This window comes from Conger conger, chromosome 8 (assembly GCF_963514075.1).
Source record: "Conger conger chromosome 8, fConCon1.1, whole genome shotgun sequence".
In the NCBI taxonomy this organism is placed as follows: Eukaryota; Metazoa; Chordata; class Actinopteri; order Anguilliformes; family Congridae; genus Conger; species Conger conger.
This window is the reverse complement of record NC_083767.1, coordinates 53,203,372-53,225,439: the sequence shown is the minus strand read 5'-3', so window position 1 is coordinate 53,225,439 and position 22,068 is coordinate 53,203,372. Positions and strand designations below refer to the sequence as shown.

At 43.0% G+C, this 22,068-nt stretch overlaps 2 protein-coding genes across 2 annotated transcripts; both read right to left on the bottom strand.

The window, feature by feature from the left end:
- Positions 1–196: 196 nt before the first annotated feature.
- Positions 197–11,413, bottom strand: ccdc87 (coiled-coil domain containing 87). Its single transcript, XM_061253193.1, has 19 exons — positions 11,278–11,413; positions 10,532–10,695; positions 9,905–10,056; positions 9,490–9,740; positions 8,784–9,006; positions 7,778–7,868; positions 7,545–7,621; positions 7,041–7,198; positions 6,419–6,563; positions 5,803–6,003; positions 5,566–5,682; positions 5,336–5,460; positions 4,851–4,980; positions 4,427–4,524; positions 3,991–4,103; positions 2,749–2,906; positions 1,535–1,649; positions 989–1,131; positions 197–598 (listed from the first exon to the last, which is right to left on the bottom strand). Exons 2-19 carry the CDS (start codon positions 10,686–10,688, stop codon positions 380–382), a joined length of 2,673 nt encoding a protein of 890 aa, XP_061109177.1. The 5' UTR covers positions 10,689–10,695; positions 11,278–11,413; the 3' UTR covers positions 197–379.
- Positions 11,414–12,557: 1,144 nt separating this feature from the next.
- On the bottom strand, positions 12,558–22,062 carry tcp11l2 (t-complex 11, testis-specific-like 2). The gene is made up of 10 exons (XM_061253192.1): positions 21,911–22,062; positions 18,579–18,760; positions 18,132–18,264; positions 17,834–17,954; positions 17,381–17,604; positions 16,649–16,785; positions 15,931–16,103; positions 15,600–15,781; positions 14,893–15,065; positions 12,558–14,246 (listed from the first exon to the last, which is right to left on the bottom strand). Exons 2-10 carry the CDS (start codon positions 18,745–18,747, stop codon positions 13,990–13,992), a joined length of 1,569 nt encoding a protein of 522 aa, XP_061109176.1. The 5' UTR covers positions 18,748–18,760; positions 21,911–22,062; the 3' UTR covers positions 12,558–13,989.
- Between the last annotated feature and the right edge of the window lie 6 nt (positions 22,063–22,068).

Sequence of the window (22,068 nt, the reverse complement as noted above, 5' to 3'; positions counted from 1 at the left end):
CCCAGCTCTACTGCATCTTACTCAAATCACAACCTCTGCAAACACTTGACACATTATATGTGGGGCGGCCTGTAGCGTAGCGGTTAAGTTAAATGACTGGGACACACAAGGTTGGTGGTTCTAATCCTGGTGTAGCCACAATAAGATCTGCACAGCCGTTGGGCCCTTGAGCAAGGCCCTTAACCCTGCATTGCTCCGGGGGATGACTGTCTCCTGCTTAGTCTAATCAACTATACGTCGCTCTGGATAAGAGTGTCTGCCAAATGCCAATAATGTAATGTAATGTAATGTAATGTAATATGACCACTTGTCTTCAGACGGAAAGTAAAGATGTACTGTCAGAGAATCACATTTATTTGTTTACATGTTGGAGGCAGTGTCAGAGCAAGCGTTGGCAGTGTGGCTCAGGATCCGGGTGGGGGTTTTCTGCGGGGTTTGTGCAGGAGCGCTTCTGCCGTGACTCCAGTGGAGGGAGTCTGGCGGGAATAGCCCCCGCACCCTCCACCACCTTCTCCAGGGCCTGGATGCGTCGCTCCTGCTGCAGCCAGTACAGCATCTCAATACGGTCCCAGCGCATCTTCTCCTTGTACGGCCTGCCCTGTAACCGCCCCCGCAGAACAGTCAGAACCAGCCCAGGACACTGCCAGAGACCGTCTCATTAGAGGCAGGGACACAGGGTCGGGTGATATAGCTGGGTCAGGGTTATCTAAGCTGCAATACTGTGGTTATGGAAGGCACTTTACCCAAGCTGAATTCGTAAAAAGTTCTGCTTTTTAAACGCATTAAATGGAGTATAACAGCGTGTGTATTGTACTGCACAGTAGATACTGTGAGTTACCCAGGACAAGGCATCTACTCAGCCAACAAATAACATAAACAAGTCTTTTATTGCCCCATGAGAGGGGCAGAGACTATAGCCATGTAATATATTCGTCATGAGACTCAGTGTGTATACATTAGAAAATGAGGAATGAAGGGCTCTACTCACCCTGTATGTCACTGTGTCATTGAAATGCTCTTTAATCTCCTGTATGGACCTCTGGAGCACCTTCTCCAGGGCGGACATCTGGGAGTTTAGTTTCTCCCTGTGCTTTGATTCATCCATCCTTGCCTTGGATGAGCCTCCATAACCTGCAGGGAATGGTGCCGATCTGTCACCATCTGCATTTTATTTCATTCACAGTTCCCAAGAGATTTTATTATATAGGAGGGAAGAGTGCAAAAGCACTCTTCTTACAGCAGGCATACATATATTTTAAAAACATTTATTAAACCCATAAATTCTTACTGGAAAATCTTAAAATCAAGAACATGGGGCCCTCATGTTCAGACACAACCAGAGGCAATATACTTTCTATGTATCCGCCATGGCAACTCCCTCCCTCCTGTAGGCTATTCTCCTACCAGCCAGCGCGTTCTCAATGGTAACAACTGTAACTGTATCTGGGGAGAATTGTGTGTCACATGACTGTTGTGTCTGAGGAGGACTGTGGGTAATACGGACGTTAAGCGACAGAATAAGGACCAGCGTTACCCTGCTGGAAGAACCTGTTGGGGTCCGAGGCGTCCTTCTCAAACTGCTCCAGTTGGGCGAGCACAGTCTCCCTCTGCTGGATCAACTGTGCGGTGCGCTCCCACTCCACAATGGCCTGGAAATGGAAGACACACCAAGTTTAGGCACAGTCTTGTCAATTAGCCCCAAAATCTTTTCCGTAAACAAAAAGAAAAGCCATTCCAGCCGCATGTAGTTGTCGAACGGCAGAAGGTGTCTCAGGTGGCAGGAGTTGATGGGAACTGCCAAAGTTAGACTTTAGATTATGTTATGAGAGAAGGCTGCGCAGTGAAGCATGGTGAATATGACAGGCTTCATCCCAAATATAAGAGAATGCAGCAGTTAGGAACAGGAGCTGGGGAACCAGGTTGCATAACCTATCAGGGCTCTGCACCAAAGATCTATTCTGACTGCAGCTGACAACGCACTGTGGAAAACTGATACCTGAAGGCATTCTGCATTCTGTTTCCCTGTGACAATGAAAATATCTATGTATTCTGTTTCCCTGTGAGAATAAAGAAATAAATAATAAAAATGAATACATAAATAGATATATAGATAGACAGATGCAAGTGATCTTTTGTAGCCTTTTAGTTGTCTGCAAACCATAACCATAACTTTAGCAGCTGACAACATCCACATACAGTCCTTAAACCAAACTGCGGCTCTCTTGTTTTGCTGGGTATGAAATTTCATGTAAATTTCTTCTGCTGTAGAATCCCACTCTTTGTCTCTGATGAAGATCCTGCTCTTTCTGTGAAAGCATGCATTATTAACCTCATTAATATGTAGAGATCCACCGCAAGCCCGTCCTTCGGCTGTTAAATGCATGTCTCTGATGTGTAACTACATGATCATTTCCCCCTTTTGTTGTAATATTGCGGGTTCTTAACCTGCATCTGCTATAATTTCAGATGTGAATAACTGTAATATCCCCGTGTCTGCGTGGGTTTCCTCCCACAGTCCAAAGACATGCAGGTTAGGCTGATTGGAGAGTCTAAATTGCCCGTAGGTATGAGTGTGTGAGTGAATGGTGTGTGTGCCCTGCGATGGACTGGCGACCTGTCCAGGGTGTATTCCTGCCTTTCGCTCAATTTATGCTGGGATAGGCTCCAGCCCCCCTGCGACCCTGTTCAGGATAAGCGGGGTAGGATAATGAATGAATGAATGAATAACTGTAATATTGTCCACAGTACCTCCTGAAGCTGGTCCCTGTGTGTGCTGGAGCTGTATTTGAGGGCCATGTCCTGCCTCATTCCCTCCGGGAAGCAGAGGGCTCTCCAGAGTTTCTCCAGTCGCATCTGCAGTTGATTTCCCTCCGGTCTCTGGACCCGCTGGCTGCCCTTATCCCGCTCTGACCCGACCCCTGCTCCGTGCTCCTTCTACATAGTCACGCAAACCAAGCAAATTAATATAACTCCTCACACAGAGAACCCGACAATGACAAGCCACATTAATTTACAGAGCAACACAAACATGGCACAGAAGCATGTTTTCAACCCCACAATCACAAAAAACACTAAAAAAAATAAACACAGACACAGAAACAGACCAATATCACACATATTGACCACACATATGCATGCTAATTCTCCGCAATTAGTTTCACATGCCAGGTTTATACCTTTCCAGTGTAAATCAACGACACATCAAAAGTGATGGTGTAGATTCTGACCAGCAATTCAAACTGAGACACAGGGGAAGTGATTGAATAGTCAGAGGGGGCATGTGTCAAACATGTGACATCTCTGCAAACCACACTTTGAATGAGAATCTGACCAATGTATATAATGGCACTTCCCAATCACTAAAATATTACTTCCCACATGTTATGTCAAGGGCTTTGACTGCTCTGAAGACAGAATACATGAATGTATTCCTGGAAAATGATTGTACTAGAAATTAAATTAATAGATATGGACAGAAAATGCATATATATGCATGCATATATTGTTTATGAGCTCTAGTCATTATATAGCTGTGCAGTTTATAAAGATGTTGAGTCTCCCCACCTGTTTGGAGCTGACAGGTGTTTCATTATTTGGGCTATCATCTGAAAAGAGACAACGGGAAACATACTTCAGCCAATAGACACAGAGCACACAATAAAGGTGCTTACAAGCATGGATAAAAAAGCCAGACAATCATTCTAGCTCCACACTGTGCACCGTATTACTACATGGGCATATCAGCACAAAATTAGCTTTTGGAATATAAAATAAGAAATTAATAAGTGATTATATGAGAAACCATTAAAGACACAATACTAGTGTGTACTCTCGCATGTAGTTTATGAGGAAACATGGAAAAGTAGGTCCGGAATCATTAATCCTATGAAATATGACCTCAGTGAATTTAGTGTGACTGCAGTGGATTCTGTGTCACTGTTTTGAGTGACAGGTGAATTTGGCTTCGGTTCAGCCGTCTTCAGGTTTTACCCTCCAGTTCTGGATCCTTCCCGAGTCCCCCGAGCATGACAGAGTTCACGTTCCACAACCCCGTCTCAAATTCACCCTTTTTACTCTTCAGAGCATCAATCTTCTCCTTTCGCCTCCATTGATAAACAGAAGGAATGATATTAATAAAGGACAATAAAGGACAAACCCTTATAATAGCCCTGCAGACATGTGTGTGTATTGATCACATTGTCTCTGTATAGCTTTGCAGGGTATAATTAATCAGTTTCAGTTCTGATATGAAGGAATGTTTCAGTGGTCCAACAGTCTGTGAATGCACATTAAAGTTGTTCTGACATTGGCTTGTGACAGTACTTTTCAGTTGCCTTATGTGATTCTACTTTCTTGTATACACATTATACTGCCCTGGTTTCAGAGTACATTGTGCATGTTGACTAGAAGAGAGCAAGTTACTCACTTTTTACTCTCTTTCTGCTGAAGTGTGAGAGGTCTAGTCTTGCTTTCGTCATCATCACTGTCATAGAGGTGAAACACTGCTCCCAGGTAATCTAACTCCTTCAGAAATAAGAGCTATATAAGAGCTAGATAAGATAAGAGCTATGGTGTATAACTGCAGACGTCTTTAGTCCTAGAGACCAGTCAAATACCTGATTAACCTACTACCGCCACTGCTGCTGACCAATGAGAGCAGGGACAATAGACTCCATACTGTGTACATCACATGGATGAGAGGGTGTGTGTGTATGTATATACACTTGGATAGACCAGCGAACAACTTATCTAGTCAGATTTCCAGGAAATTGAGTAGTGGCAACAACAATGAGATTAGAGTGTTACCACGTGTACATGTGAGGTATTACTGGCTGCAGCCAGGATCTTACCTGGGTGGAGATATAGTTCAGATAGTCCTCCACAGACAGATGGGACTTCCACCACTGCAGCCAGACTTTGTACTCCCGTGATGTAACATCCTGCGGTCTCTCATGGTACGGCTGATTTTTGGTCCTTCTCCTGACAACACGCACATGCCTACATATGAGTCTATTGCCTTCAGTATGGCATTACCGACAAATACAAAACATGTCACTTGACTTAAGTGCACTTGTAAGTCGCTTTGGATTAAAAGCGTCTGCCAAATGACTAAAACGTAAAATGTAAATGTAAATCATTCACAAGCAACAGGTGAAGGTGTGAAACAATTAATTACACAGGTACAAGTGCACAGGGTTAAATATACCACTGTAATTTGGATGATATGAATATTTGGCCTTAGATGACTGAACATAGGAACAGTCAGCTGACAGTGATGATGCATACCACTGCCTAGCAACTCAGGGAGTAAGACAGGCTACAGTGAGTGACTAACCTCTGGGACACTTTAGCAGGATTCTGTCCCTTCAACTCAGGGTTGATGAAACATGGTCTCTTTCTCTTGGTTGAGGGTGATTTCCTGAAGCTGGTATCCTCCATGGCCGGCTCAAAAATGGGGTCCTGGTAGGAGAGCATCGGGGGTCAAAATATTTACGCCCATAGTTACACACAAACGTACGCCCGCACACACACACACACACACACACACACAGGCAGTTTACTCACGTTGTCAAATTCCAGATGCTTGGATGAAATAGACTCTGATAATTCCCTGTAAACTTCAGTTATTTCCGCTCCTTCAAACAGGTTGCGATCCAGCCATTCCACAGAGGAGAAGTCAAGCTGATGGGGAAGTAACATTGCAGGAGTAAATTCAATCTGTTTGCGGAGTGAACAAGGGCAGCACTGCTGTGACCTGCAGACTAATGTGTCCGCCTCCGTCTGTGGAATGTTAGCGGTTACCTCCCCGGTGAGGTGGTTGCAGATGGGCGGGTACGGCTGCATGCTGATGGTATCTGTGTACACCCTGTCAGTAACCCGTGCCACAGCCAAGCGGGCCATGAAGTTTGGAGGGAACATGACATCGACGACCGCTGACTGGGGGTGCTCTGGTTCCTCCACCAGGACCTTCTCTGCCGTCTTCTCCTCATTCTCCAACTGACTCTGAAGATGGGAGGGTGAGTGACAGCTGCACCTTGATACCTCTGCTAAGCTGTTATGTTGTTATCAAGCCAAAAACTATCCCACTGGATAGAACAACTATTTATGTTTTTCATTACGGGATTGAATTCAATCAACAACTGTCCTAAACTTGACTTAAGTCATCACAACCCTTAAATTTCTTCTGGAGAAACACAGTGTTTCAGTTGTCAGGAAGGCAAGTGAGTGTTTATACACCATACACACAAGTGTTCCTGCATGCATGCATGTTTGCAAGTGTAACTTTAGACAGGTGACTATTGCTGCGATTAAGACCACAGTGACAGATAAGTGCTCCTACACATACACATGTATGTGTTTCCACACACTGACTGGTAAGTGTTCCTCCTGCAGAGAGTAAGTATGTCTACAGACTGACTGGTAAGTGTTCCTCCTGCAGAGACTGCTGCAGGAGCTGTGGTTTAGTGGAGCTGCGGTGGGTCAGGGCTTTGATCAGAGGGGGGACGTCCGCTTCAGGGTCTTTAAGCCTCATCTTCTCATGAGGATCACTGTCCTCTAACAGCCTACACACACACACAAGCACACACACAGGTACACACACACAAGCACACACACAGGTACACACACACACACACACACATTTGTGCATCACTATACAGTATGCAGACTCTACGCATTTGTGGAAATGGCATTGATGATAGATTAATCTAGTATGTGCTGTGTCAATGTTGAGTGGACAGTCTGTGAATGTTGTGGAGGTTGTGTACAAGCTGTGCGAACATAATTGACATGTACATTTCATGTCCATTTCCTCACTGTGGATGTTGTGTGGACAACCCACATGGATGCTAAACAGGTGTGGTATGAACATGTTTTGGGTGCAGTGAGGATGTACTCTGGTGACAGTGAGGGAACGGGTAAAGGCTGTATAGTTGAACTTCATGAGAGCTGTGTAGGTATGAAGCTTTGTTTGCAGGTTCAGGGGTGGAGTTTGAATGTTAAGTGGATCCAGAAGTGAGTGCTCTGTGTATGGACACTACCTCCTCAGGTCTTCAGCTGGGTCTATGGGTTTAGCTGGTTCAGGGCTGGGAGGAGTGGCGGGTAACACCAGCGGAGTCTGGGGGCGAGATGCCGCCCCCTCCATCTGCATCTCCTCCAGCAACATCTGCTGCTGCAGCTCTGGCATTGAGCTGCAACTCTGACACAGAGAGATAAAGCACTTCTACATCCCAACCATGTCAGGGTACACTGTCATAATGCTGCAATTTCAACTGAACTGGCCTTTACAATAATGCCACGGTACTTCTGACAATTATATTAACACTGGAATTATATTATAAGTATGTGTAAACATGGATAATGGCAGAATATTTTCACCATCATAAACTCATATTCTGTGCTGCCTGGTTCTGGAATGTCATCGTGAGGTGAAATAAGACGAATTACGCAATAAAAGTAATATCCAAATGTTTATACAACCTCACAATTTTCTTGTGGCAAGAATTAATGCTATGAGACCCAAGTATTGAGATTGCACCCTTTACCTGCATTCTGCAGAGGCGTGGACTAGTGGTGAGGTCATCCTTCTGACCTACTGCACCGTGTGTGTTCTCTGCAACACCTATAAAACACCACCACTGTAACCTCCACCAGTTTGAGTGTTCATGTTTGTGTAACACACTTTTCACAATGTGTGCTTGCTTGCTTTGATTGTGTGTATGTGTGTGTGTGTGTGTGTGTGTGAGAGAGAGAGAGAGAAATAGAGAAAGAGACTTACACTGCGTGACTTCCCGATTAGTAATCTCCGTGGGAAAAGTAACAAGATCATACACAAGTTTTAAGTCCAGATCTTCAATCTTCTCTGTGATCTGCCAGAGAAAGTTAAGTTCCCACATAAACATTAAATCATTCAGGACAAGACACGTCTAACTTAAGCCTTTTCTATTTTTAACTCTGTGGCTGAGGGCTTATTCAGAAGGCAGAACACTGTCATGGTTTGAATGCCCTGTCTACTGAACAGAAAATTCACTTAATGGTTTGCTCTGTAATTGCAACAACCCTTGGGGGGATGCTTCATTGGGTGTAGCACAGGGGTGATGTTGGCCCCATTACATTAGTAGGGAAGAAACATAGGGAAGTAACCACAATCAAACGTAATGGTTTCATGCTCTAGATCAAGTTAAACAGAAAAATGCAAAATGGGACAACACTGTCATCTCCTGTACAAGGGCAGTAATGGCAAGCAGAATAAAACTCTTAGGCCCCGTGTACAGTGGGGCTCATTCCAATCCTATTTGTCTCCTCGGTTGTCGTGTGACATGGAAATCGATCGAGGTCCACCATCTTTAAAGAAGGTGTTCCACCATCTTTAAAGAAGGTGTCACATATAAATGATCCACCTCCACATATGCCAAGTCTGTAACTGACACGACTTCAAACTGACGCTTGACTGAGCATGGACATTCCATTTGCCTAGTATATGCTGCCTCAATTCGTCCATCCTTGTATCCTTCCATTTTTTCCCTCACCCTCTCCAGAGATTGCAAGGATTGAAAACAAGCAACTGGAATAAACCCAATGATTTCCACCTCCAGTGGGATGTGAATATGACCCTGATGCTCCTCTGGTCCAGTCAGGGAAAGTTTCCATGGGACTCAATCTTATTCTAAGAACAACATTTCCTGTGATGGCACCTGTGACCTTTACTCTGCCACCCAAAAATATTCTTGCAGAGATATCCCCTCTGACCTCCTCAATGACCCAAGGACTAGCTATGGCCTCACCTCTTTTAGGTCATTCTCAATGGTGTCCTTCTGTTGCTGGCTTGGCCTACTTTTTGCACGACTAGACTTGGGCTGCTGCGATAGGTTCATCCTACGGGGAGTAGAGTGCATGTCTGGCAACCCCTGTTCGCTGTGTTCATTGCTTTCTGCAGCACTGAGCCTGTTCTTCCTCATTGTCTTGATTCCAAGAGTAACATTCTCCTTGATGGTGTGGATGTTTAAACTGCAATGAAAATGAGAGTGTCGCAGTGTGGTCAAATACAACCTGCTCGTCATGAAAGTTGATCCTTACATTGTAGACTACAGGACACAGTGAAGTCAGATTCACTCTGTTGGTGCTGTAGGCAATTTACACTGGCCATTTTCATTACTCCATATTGTCTGTAAAAATGAGGTCAAAGTCATAATGGTTTGAGGGTATTTACCATCTGATATTGCATGAATAGAAATTCTGAACCTGAGCTGGTTGGGCGCATTACCACATTCCTTCAGTCTGGATTTCCACTACAGAAAAAATATTTTCAGCAGTATATTTTATGCGCAGAGTTTGTTTTCCCTAGCAATGTGCTTTGGTATTGGTTATGTGCTCATCCAACTGCATGGCATTGGTGACTGTGTTTCATCCCATGCATCCATTCCCTGATGCACACACACACGCACACACACACACACACACACACACATATGCACACACACACACACTCACAGACTGCTGCAGGCCATGGCCATCTGTGCCCTGACACGGATGAGGTTGGCCTGGTTGCTGAAAATAGCACGTTCGCTCGTAGTATCCAGCATTTGAAGGCAGTGAATGTAGATCTCCTCGCAGACCCGAATGACCTCGCTAAAGATCTCGCTGTGAAGCTGATTGTTCTCTTTCTGGGACAGGGATGGGTCACTGCTCAGTGCATTCAGATCACGCCAAACCAGGCCCAGCTCTGACATGAGCAACTCTGCCTGTTAAAAACAAGAATGCGATTCAGGTAAACTCTGTGTGTGTGCATATGTGTGTGCGTGTGTGTGTGTGTGTGTGCGTGTGTGCATGTCTGCGTGTTTGTATGTGTCTGTGCTCGTGTGTGTGTGTGTGCATATATGTGCATGTGCGTGTACGTCTGTCTCACCAGTGTCTGCCGATCTTCATGGGATGTAGAGGAGGGAGCAGGCTGTCCCTGTATCCTACACTGCACCAGGTGACACAGCTCCTTCAGGGAGGTAGGGGTCACCCTCGGTCCCTCCAGGTCAGGAATAACAGGGCGCTGCTCCTCAACCCTGCCTGAGATAAATCCATTCACCTCCACAACTACATGCCAGATACAGCCCAGTTGGTTCTGCATAGACCACAGCAAGATACATAGATCTCTAAGCCTGAGGTAATACTAAATAAGCCTGAGATACCAAACAAGGCTGCTTGCTAAAATTATGTCCGTGCGTGGTTGGTTAGCAGAGAGGAGGAACTGACACCCAGGCATATTTTAAAAGCAGCCAGGCTTTTGTAAAAAAAAACCAAGACCACATGGTACCTCCACCCATCCTCTGTGAAGCCTCACTCTCCCATCATGACCATACATCCCCAAATCCTCTCAAGGTGATAACATTCATGTGTGTCCGTCGCACATTATATTTTCATGTGTACTCCCAGCTACACATATTCACCACACCAATTCACACATACTCAGCTTTTTAGTCTCCACACCCACAGCCAGACACTCGCTTTTCTATTCTTCACACTTGTATTCAGATATATTAACCTTGGTTTTGCGTGCATTCAGTGAACAGGGAGAGAGGACCCAGGATGCTGCGGTATCGCTGAGGGATGCCTTCCATGGGTGCCTCCATATATATCCCTGAAACTAGTTTATCCTGTGGTCCTGCTCCCGATCGCCATACCTCTGCATCTCTGTTCATCCTGCACCTGCCAGAATCATGGAGATACACAGCAGAACAATCACAGCTAGTACGGCCTTCTACTGGCCCGATTATAGGTCAAAGGCAAAATTGATCCAAGCCCTGTTGGATGTTGCATCCTAAGAATATTAAATCTGCTAAACATGATTATTCACATCATACTCAATCTATTTGCTGCTACGCATATGGTGTCAATGCTCCATATATTTTATGTTACCTGAGTTTTGTCATTACTGTAATTTACGCAATGACGCAACGGTTTCGCCACGTGAGCAGGTATTAAATAAACAATGAACAATAAGCATTAGCTACCTATCTATTAATGAAATTCCAGAGCCGTCAGTTCAAACGGTCAACTATGCAACACTCGAATTTGGTCTTGGTTATGTGCTCATCAAAAAAATGAAAAATTCAAGTATTGTTTTGGACACAAATTGCATTACCGGGGGCCATGTTTCATCTCATAACTATGCTACTTGCTAAATTAATTGTGTAGCAACATGATATAATGAAAAATGTATTTCAGGCGATAGGCTACTGCACGACAATAGGCTAAATAAAAACTATCAGCAAACCAAACAAAACTGACCGTTCTTTGGCAAATCTTCAGGTTGAAACACTCGTTGCTCGGAAACGTGTACAATCACCCCTCTGTGCAGTCCAGTCCAGTTAGAGAAGTAGCACAGTGCCCGACATGCCAGTCGGAATCCACTCCAGAGTTTACCCGCGGCACGGGAAAATTTTATAGCGCTGCGACCGAGAGCCTGTGGAACTGCGGAACTAAAATTATTTCTTTAAAGTATATTTATACAAGTAATAATGTAGCTTTCTGCCAGATATGCATTTGTAACAATGGCAAAATATCCACTAAGTCATAGCCACTCTGAGCAAAGCTCTGTTATAATATTTAGTAGTCTTTGTTTCCACTGTAGCCAAGCAAACAGCATGTACATAGCAACCAATTAGGACGCTGTAAACATGTCCGGAATACATTCCGAAGAAGATGAGGATCTAGCTCTGATAAATAAGCAACTCAAAAAGATCAAAGTCGTGCCGTTACATACTAGTGCATATAGTGATATAATATTTGTTGTGCTTTCAGACGCTCTCTTACATTGTGAGTATGCCGCCTGCTAAATGAATGAAATGTCAAGAAATATAGGGTGGTCTCAGCCACAGGGCTACTAAAAGAAAAGGCAACTATTAGCACACCATTCACAAATGTAATTGGTTGCAATATTCTAAGAAATGTGTCAAAGGGCCCTCTCAGGGAGTGTCCCATTTTCTCCAGCCCAGTGGTCTCACTTGGTGCCATGGAGGGCAGGTTATGCTGGTTTTTATTCCATCCTCAGATTATCATTAGTTCAATTATTTGTTGAATTCGGGCTGTAGGTCCGCACATAATGTAGGCTATATAAAGTGAAATGTCTAAACAACCACTGCTGCCTATATTCTGTGTTTTAATGCAGTTAAATGCAAATGGCTGAATAAGTCATTGGAATCATTGGCATCATTAACTGGTTAGTGAGAACCTGCATACACACAGCCCTCCATGGCAACGAGTATGGGAACACTGCTCTAGCCAAAGATGTTGCAGGATGTTGTTTTCCTGTCTGAGAAGGTCTTATTATCGCGTCATTTGTTTGTCACGTTTGCCATTTCTGCCAGGCAAGTTTTCTTGAATGTAAAATAAAAAGAGGCCGTGGGTGGTCTGTAACACTCCCCAACGCCCACACAAAAGCTAAACCTTTTCATCAGAAATTCAAAGCATGGAAATATCCCCCATGCACATACAAAAGCTAACGACGACATACAGATTTAGATCAAATTACTCAGTGGTTAAAAAAAGTTTTCAAAAGAGCAGAGAAATGGGATGCTTCAAGTTTATTTCAACAATCACAACATTGCTACATTACAAGAAAATCGCAGACATTTTTAATGTAAGCTATCATTTGTCGTGAAGACAGCTTGAAAATCAAATGTGAACGTTTCTGTCCAATATTGGTTAGTACAATACAGCTTTAGAAAACGTTTGAAAGTATAGGTTACTTTGTGCATGATAAACTAAAAGAATGTTACACCTATAAAACATCAACATTAAATTGGACACTACATATTTTGCAACACAAACCGGAATAAAACAATAAATGAACAGAGCAGTTCCACTGCACATTTAAACATTTGTCCCATGACACTTAAATATTCTTAATGGAAAACTCACTGAAATAATTCCATTCTTATTACGTTCCATTTCCCTCAATAATTAAACTTCTCACTGGCCGTTAGATGATTAGATCACAACCACCTTGAATCAATAATAAACCTTTTGTAAAAATTCCCAATGCAAACCAAACCTGGCTAATTTCTCAATTCCCATATCAACTTTACAGACCAGTCCTTCACAAGGATTGTATCTCAGTCAGCAAGTTGTTTCAAAGCACAGAGGATGAGATTTTTTAACAATATACAGTGAGCTGAGCACCATAATTCATTGGACAATGACACATTTTTCGGTACTCTAGCACTTTGAGTTTGGATGATATGCATATAAAATACAAATTAAAGCTGTAGATCAAATTACCTAATGGTTACTTGGCAGCACTTCAACCTCATTGTCATTGTATCCTTTCTAAATCAAATGCTAGAGTACAGAACCAAAATAACAACTGTCCAATTAATTATGGTGCTCACTGTATGGAAAAACTCAGGACAATACAAGCAAATAGTTATAATGTTGGTATTATAAGTGGCACACAACACATAAGTAAATGAGAACTTTTTTTTTTTTTAATTGCACACACCAGTATGTAACAATAATGACTCTTTATACTATAACAAACATAGAATCAATCTAAAAATCTTGTTTTATAAAATGGAGTACATGCCTATAAATATAGCTTTTCCCTTTAGGAAATATTAATATATATCCAAGCAATCATAGTAATTTGTGAATATGCATTTATGTTTTCAGTTAATGTTCTCCAAAACAACAGGAGATTGAAAACTGCCATTGAAACCATTTTGACATGACGCAATCAAACTGCCAATTGCACAAAAATAGATGATTCATTATGCAAGTCATGGGTGCAGTATTCAAATGATTTTATTTAATAAACATGTTAAACAAATCTACATAACTGTCGTTGTTAGAGGCCAACATAGCACAGCTACAAGGTTCTTTATGACTCCCTGTTTCTTTTCTTTAGAGCACCAAGTCGGACATGTTTTTACGCAACAACCCGAATGCACTGCAGTCGTATTACAGCACACTGACTCACACCCGGCGATTTCCATCGGTTATTTACTGGGAGTTGACCTGGGCAGCAGGTGCCTCCTTGGTTGGGCTCTGGGGAGAGTCGCTGAAGAGCAGACTCTTCAGGATGCCCATGTAGAAGGGGGTGTACACCTGCTTGTTGAAGTTGACCATGCTGACGAAGCTGGCCGCCAGGGAGGCCAGCTCTGGCTGGATCAGAGCCAGGCCGCCAGGTGTAGGGGGTGCAGTCAAATGGGAACTGGGCATGGCCAGAAAGCTCCGGAAATAGAGCTGAACTCTCTCCTCTGGAATGGCAGAAGGTACAGACGGGACACGCAGAGGACACCGATGGGGGTGGGTGGCGAGGGAGAAAGAAAGGGAGGGAGATCGATTTACAACGAGTTTCCTCACTGCATGCCAACTGCACCAACTGAAGCTAATGAACAATAGATTTTAAAAAATAGAAAAAAAATCTCTCAACGGCCCAAATGCCTTATCTACTGAGAAGGCGTTTATTCATAGAACAGAATCCGACTTGCTGAACTGAATGCTTGTGTTCATGCAGAGCTATAATTCAGGCAGGTAAGCATTAAAGATATGAAAAACAATATCATCAATTGATACTCTTATCTCCAATGGCAATAGACACAGAATATTTTAAATGGCTCAATAGAATCCAGTCAATGGCCTTGTCCCATTTAGCTATGAATACAGAATATTGAAACAGTTGGTTAATAGAAAGTAGTAGTGCACTGCAAGTCATACCCAAATGTGTGAAAGTAAGACTGAGGAGGAACAGACAGTGGAGTGGCGGAAGAATAAGAAGGACTGAAGCATAAGGAGGGAGACAATAGGAGAAGAGATGGATAAAGATGAGCAGCTGTAGACTGGAAAGAGTGGGATGGGGAGGAGGATGGAGGGATAAGGAGCACGGACGGCAGTGAGCCTCACCGATCAGGCTGCGGACAGGGTTGTCCTCCTGGGTGACGCTGCAGATCTGTCCCCTCAGGGTGGCCTGCAGCTCAGGAGGAAGGGGGGGGTAGTTCCGCTCCGTAAGGGACTTGTTCAGCTCAGAGCAGATCTGACCGCTTACACCCTCAAGAGCTTCTGGCAGGTTGAAGCTCCTGATGAGCAAGAATGATGAAGAGAAAGACAGAACGCAGGGGAGTGTAAATAGGTACTACAGAAGTTTTCCAATTTAGCCAAGAGTCCTAATGTCATATAGCCGACTAACCTGTGTTAGTCTTACAACCATAATAATAGAAGAGCAGTTTAAAGTTTAAGACTTGAGAACTTTAGTAATTTTAAGCAAGTGACCCAGATCACAGCAGGAACAGCAGTGGTGAAAGTCTGAGGTGGCAGTGGTGAAAGTCTGAGGTGGCAGTGGTGAAAGTCTGAGGTGGCAGTGGTCAAAGTCTGAGGTGGCAGTGGTCAAAGTCTGAGGTGGCAGTGGTCAAAGTCTGAGGTGGCAGTGGTCAAAGTCTGAGGTGGCAGTGGTCAAAGTCTGAGGGGGTAGTGGTGAAAGTCTGAGGGGGCAGTGGTGAAAGTCTGAGGGGGCAGTGGTGAAAGTCTGAGGGGGCAGTGGTGAACGTCTGAGGGGGCAGTGGTGAAAGTCTGAGGGGGCAGTGGTGAAAGTCTGAGGTGGCAGTTAAACCCACTGGCTGTGCATGCCCTCCAGCAGCACGCTGCTCATCTTCTTCAGCCGCTCGGTCAGCGCAGGAAGACCAGAGAGGGGGCCGCCCACCGCACTGTGCACCATCAACAAGATGGCCGCCACCGTCTGGAGCAGCTGCAGACCCCTCTGTAGCTCCCTTAGGCGCAGCTCATCGGTCATCAGAGTCTGCGTCACACACGCGCACAAGTTACAACACTATTGCAAGAAGGACACTAATGCAGTTTGGACATCCTCTACATATCACATTCTCAGAAACGCTCAGTGGGCCAGGTCACATTCATGTCCTTTGCACCCAGGAGACTGGCATGGCTCACCTCAGGGAGGGGGTGCTCCTGGTAGTCCCAGGAGAGGAGCTTAATGTAGGCCCTGTTGAGCACCAGCACGGGGCTGGGCAGGGCTCGGATGTTCTTGTCAGCGCTGAAAGGAACGGAGAGCAGGAGCTCCTCCAGACACACTTTGATCCAGTCTTTGGTGTGGTCCAGTGCAGCTGGAGTTAAAGGAAGAGCAAACCACTATATGAGCCATGTCGCACACCCAAATATTCCTTTACACTGCATGTTTGATAATGTTTCTTATTACAACTGTCAATTTGTTCTTAAGTGTCCACTCATTTTTGGGTTTCAAATATAGTGGACAACTATATGACATTATTACACTTAATTTATTATCAACTAAAGTATGTAATGTGCATGCTCAAACAGGTCAGCTCTGTAAGAACAATCTCAAAGGAGTGGAAACTAAGCAGGTTCTCTCATGCAGTCTGCCCTGTTCTAACCACCTGTATCTTACACTGGAAATGCTTACAGCAACATAGTTAAGCAACAGTGTTGTGAAAAGTATTTGCCGCTTTCCCGATTTCCCTCATTATTGCATTTGTCACACTGAATGCTTTCAGATCTTTAGACAAAATGTAACACAGAATTTTAGAAAAATATATAATTTCATTTATTTAATGAAAAACATTAACAAACACCCATGTGAAACAACTTGAAACGTATTTTAGTTGTGGCAAACAGTATGGAAACTACTTACTGGGAACCTTCTCCACGATGCTTTGGAACTTGGCTCTTTCGTACTCCACAGACTGTCTCTGTAACTCTGGCCTGAAGGTCTGAAGAGTGAAATTCACCATGTCCATCTTCATCAGGTCCAGGACTCGGAAAATCTCCCTGCCAACACAATGATGGCATTGGACATGCAGGCTGACACGTGCACTCAGACCCAGAGATGAGGTCACAAACACAATGCCACACTGTTTGTACACCCCACACAAACATGGTGATGTCTTATGCAGATTTATGAAAAAAAGTACTATAAAAGTACTATAAAAGCTTGTATGCTTCTATGGACTAATGTATCCATTGCTACCTTAACCTGGAATGTCAATGGGAACACAGAATTGAAGCATCCCACTGGATTTCAGTTCTATTTTAGACTTAGTGGCACTGTCCTTTTATCTATCAGCTATTTTCAGCATGTAAAACCGAATGTGGAACACCGATAACATAGCCACATTTTTTATTTATTTTTTTAAAGATATTTTTTAGGCCTTTTTCAGCTTTATTGGACAGTATATAGTATAGAGAGACAGGAAGAATGGGAGCGAGAGAGAGGAAGACATGCAACAAATGTCAGACGGTCGGATTCAAACCGCTGACGTCGCGGCTCGCAATGAGCATGCGATCAGTGCTCTACAAGCTACGCCACCGAGACACCCACATAGCCACATTTTAACATGAATACTTATCTTACATCCTGACTTACTTAAACATTGATACAATGTTAGCAGAAGAGTTCTTCAGCATTTGGACCTCTTGATCCCTGACAGGGGCACACAGCTTGCCCATGACGGTGATGATGTATTCGGCAATCCCCTGGATGTCTACAGCGTCGTTGTCAGCCTGCTGACGGATCAGGTCCAAGTCCAAAACCTCAGAGATCTGGGTCCGGAGGCGGTTGGCTCCGGGATTCAGGAACGAGAACAGGATCTTCAACAGACCACAGTTTGATTAGAATGTATTCTCTCCCATGTCCTGTCCCTCCTGCTGAGGAATGTCACGTGCAATCAAAGCTTATACATTAATGGGTTCATACATTAACAAATGACAAACTTCCCTAGACTGTACACAGAATGTACACACAAGATTGCCATGAATATCATTTTCCATTGAGCAGAAGAATGGAGATTAATTTAATGACACGTAGGGGAGAGGTCACCTCTCTGATCTCCTCCAGAAGTTTAAGGGCATGTTCATACTCCGGAGGGTCATCATTCAATTCTGACGCCAACCGATCCCAGAATGCCTTGTGCACAATGTCCTTCACCCTTTTCTCTAAACTAGAAGGGTAAAACAGTCATCATTGATACTTTGTGAGCACTGATATAAAATATATAAACCAAGAGAAAAATAAATAAATAAATCAATCACATTGTAATGGAGACACACTAAAACAAAAACTAAATATGCAGCTGATTATGTTGAAAGGCCACCATGGCAGAAATATTCAGCAGTACCTGTTCTGCGGTAGGTCTGGTTGCGCTACCTTAAAGTTTGGGTTCATGATGATCTCATGAGCCAAACTCAAGTTTGACAGGTCCCGGGCAGAGGTCATGACCTCATCAAGTGTTATAGTTTTTGGAGGGCTTGCTGAAAAGAGGCAGAAGCATACACAAAAATCACATGTAAGCTGAATTAAAGTTTCTGCACTTGAATTTAAAAAGAGGGGCCCCATGTGTGATCAAAGAGAAGGGTCGTTCCATGTCAACACACTTTTGGACTGCATGGTCACGGATTTTAATGAGATTTGTAAGGCTGAATTGGCCTTAAAAAAAAAAAGAGAACCATGGAACCGATATAACCAATCAGACTTTTAATTGACATGGAATGACCCAGAATGCAAGCATTGAGCGAGGGAGAGAGAGACAGACAGAGGGTGAGAGAAGATATGGATAAAGACTCACTGGAGGGGGAGCTGGGCTTGCTGGAGGAGTCGCTGGTGAAACTCTGACGAGAGCACTCGAAGTCACTGGAGGTCACGCTGTCACACCGGTCGGATGACTCCGTGTCACTGCTCTGATCCTCACTTTTCCTGGTAGAAGTGGAGGTCGGGCGTTCATTGTTCAGAGGCATTGTGGTTAACCAGCTGGAGAGACAGATTTATTCAGCAAATCAACAATCTTCATGTACATCACATGATCATATATTCTGAACAGTGATATATACAGACATGTAATCCAGAATAGGAAATAACACAATTAGGAACAGTAAAGCATAAGCTATGCAGTGAAACTGTATGGTCGCAATTGCATATCATATGGAGGTGCTGAAATAGATTACTTGAGGCACCTTTGTTGTTTCTCCCACAAATAATCTGATTTTAATTAATCCACTTAAATTGATCTACATTAAGTTGTCAATTTGGCTTAGCTGTATACAAAATTGCTTCTTTTTTTTCTTCTTTTTTTTACAAATATGATTTTAATAATATAATAGAATATTTGTTTTATAATAATCCAATACAGAAAAAGTGTTGTGGCAAGGGACAAACATACAGCAAGTTTCTAGCTCTTGATTTGCAATTGTGCAAATGTGGCCTCCATACTGCAACTTTTAGCCAAACCATGTTCCCCTGAGGTATGCACTGGTCCTAATTACACAAACACCATCCGGTTTTTGCAAAGCAGGATTTTATAGCCTCATACATGAAGAAAAAACAAACAAAAAATACTACAATTATTTTGGACCAACCAGCAGTCATGGGTTTTCATTAACAAGATGTGTTAATCATAAATCTCGGTTGCCAGATTTCAATGTAAATTACAGGGCAGTTGCAGTGTGTTTAGCTAGGGCTTAAAAACCTCAGGTTTAAACCTCTCGGCTGCAGAACTGCATACCAACTGGATCAGATATCCAAAGCTGTGGATTAAGATTTAGCTATTCCAGTTGAAATGCAGAAAGGCTTAAACCTGCGGTTTGAACTCCAGCTAAACAAACTGCAATTGACCCTGCATGTTTAACAAGCTACAGGAAGAAATAAAAATGTAAAGCGGCACAATTAAATTCACAGAAATCATGATGATAACATGATCATTTTACATGGAGAGAGGGAAACATTATAGGAAAAATAATATTTAAAAAACCCTGTTTGGCTGCTCATTCACTGGTAAACACTGGTTTTTGTATGGCATTTAGTTTTCCATTGCTAAGAAGCCATCACAAGGACACATACAACAGCTGGTAAAGCAGTGACCATGGCAACAGCTGGATGTTTATATTGTTGCAGTTCAGCCAAGGCAGTAAAATCTGATGTTAAGTCTGGGACCATACGTCAAATACTTTACATATACAAATAATCAGAAATAACTAAAAACCTATTTGTTTTGGCCAAAAATCCCTTTTAACACCTTGTTACAGCAAGAACACAGCTAGAGACTGACTGATTTAAAATGTGACTTGGACATTTAACATGAGTGACAGATGGACACAGCATCACAGTTCATTTGGAAAAAGTCCATCTCTGGCATATATTCAGTTACTCCAGGCAGCTGAAAGGTCAATGTATCAGGTTACACACACAGTATCTATGAGCAAACAGCCTGTGATCGAAGCCTTGAAACAAGAAGCATTCTCTTACATCAAACTTGCTACTGCATGTTTCAAAAGGAATGTCAATAGAGAGCCATAAATGTGTAAAAAAACTAGAATCGAATAAAACAAAAAAAAAGTTCCACTGCACTGTTATGCATTAAAACAATGACTTTGCTTAATTATGCAGTACTTTGTGCGCCTTGGGCAGTGCCTGATTATCTATTATCAATTCTAATTCTAATTCTAGACAGTTTAATTCCAGTACTGGTCTATTGCACCTTGAAGATTACTGCTGTGTGTTCATTTGAAGACCCTCTTATCCACAGAGAAGCTCTTCCAGATCCTCAGATCTCCACTTAAATCAAAAGAGATCCCACTGCTGGTAGAAAATGTCATCAAATTTCCCAAATGATGAAGTGGTGTGTGGGGACAGTACAGTTCAAAGTAGGTCAGACCAAGGAGACCTAAAAGTCATAATGTTTTTCCGGAAATTCGATTACGGTGACATACCATAAATGCAACATAAACAAAAACCTTGGTGCCTAGAAGAAAGATTTAGCATAATTAGAAAAACTGCGTTATGACCACCAGCAGAAAACCGTAGTCAGCTCGTTCAAATTTTCCTCGTCGTTGATGTAAGTAACTGCACTACAAAAATATTGCAGTAATTTTAAGTGCCTGTGTAAGCGAATGAAATGGGGGGGGGGGTTTGCTATAGACTTCAAGGACATTACTCGCGAGCGCCACCCATGTTTGCAGCCCTCTAAGATAAAAGGACGGCTGCTTCCCTGCAGAAAAAGCCATCAACCGATAACCGCCGAGACTGATCACTGGAGCACAAACAGAAACCGTCAGCAAAAGCGCTAAGCATAGCAACTCTCTTCGCATTGGCTGTGGGCTCTCTGTCGTTCAGCCATAGAAGGCTAGCTAAACATAAGAACAGATAGTACAGTCTCAGCTGCAGCACGGACGCGCGCGCGCGCACACACACACACACACACACACACACACACAGAAGTCACCGTTTAGTACACGTGATCCAAGCGCTGGCTACAAAACAAGAGCGAGCTCGACGCATGCCAACGACAAAACAGTTGAAACAATAGATGTTGCAGTCTCGGGCGACTACTTACTGACTCGTAAAAACGCCTCTATTAAAACAAACTACGAGTATATTTTCGTTAACTGTATATAACAAATGTACATGCTGACGTAAACAGTCACTAAAAGTCTGAACCAAACAAATGTACATTATCTGGTGCTCTATATCAATTTTTATTGGGCTACTGTACGTATACGACATTATCATGTTTATAAAGCTTAGTCCTCAGCTTGTTACTTTTCCACATTTCCAAGGAAACCAGAAAACCCCAACAGCGTACCATACTAGGTAGTTTACAACAAGCGGAAAAAAACAAAACAAACAAAAACTTGTTTTTTAAAACAATAGCCAATGTCATACAGCTAACCATTACACATAACGAACTGACTTAGCTAAACAACACATTAAATGCCGCAGCCTCCCAAGTATAAGTTAGTCAGAAATATAGCCAGCAAGAAGGTTAGCTAGTGAGGTAAAATAAATATGTCTTCGCTACTGTAGCTATTTGGTGAGCAAGACAATCTAGCAAAACATGTTCAGTCCTTAGAAAGTAGCTAAATAATTCGTGTAGAATTTAAAACATCCAAAAACCATATGTATTACCTTTATGAAGTCTCCCGAAAGGAGACTATGACAATCAATTAAATTGTTTTCGTCTCGTATGATCAGAACTGTAGTCCAATTGCTCTCCAGCTTTTCCTACCTTAAGCTTTTTTAAAGGTCTCAAGCTACCAGCTGGTTAGCAGTATTGCTTACAACTG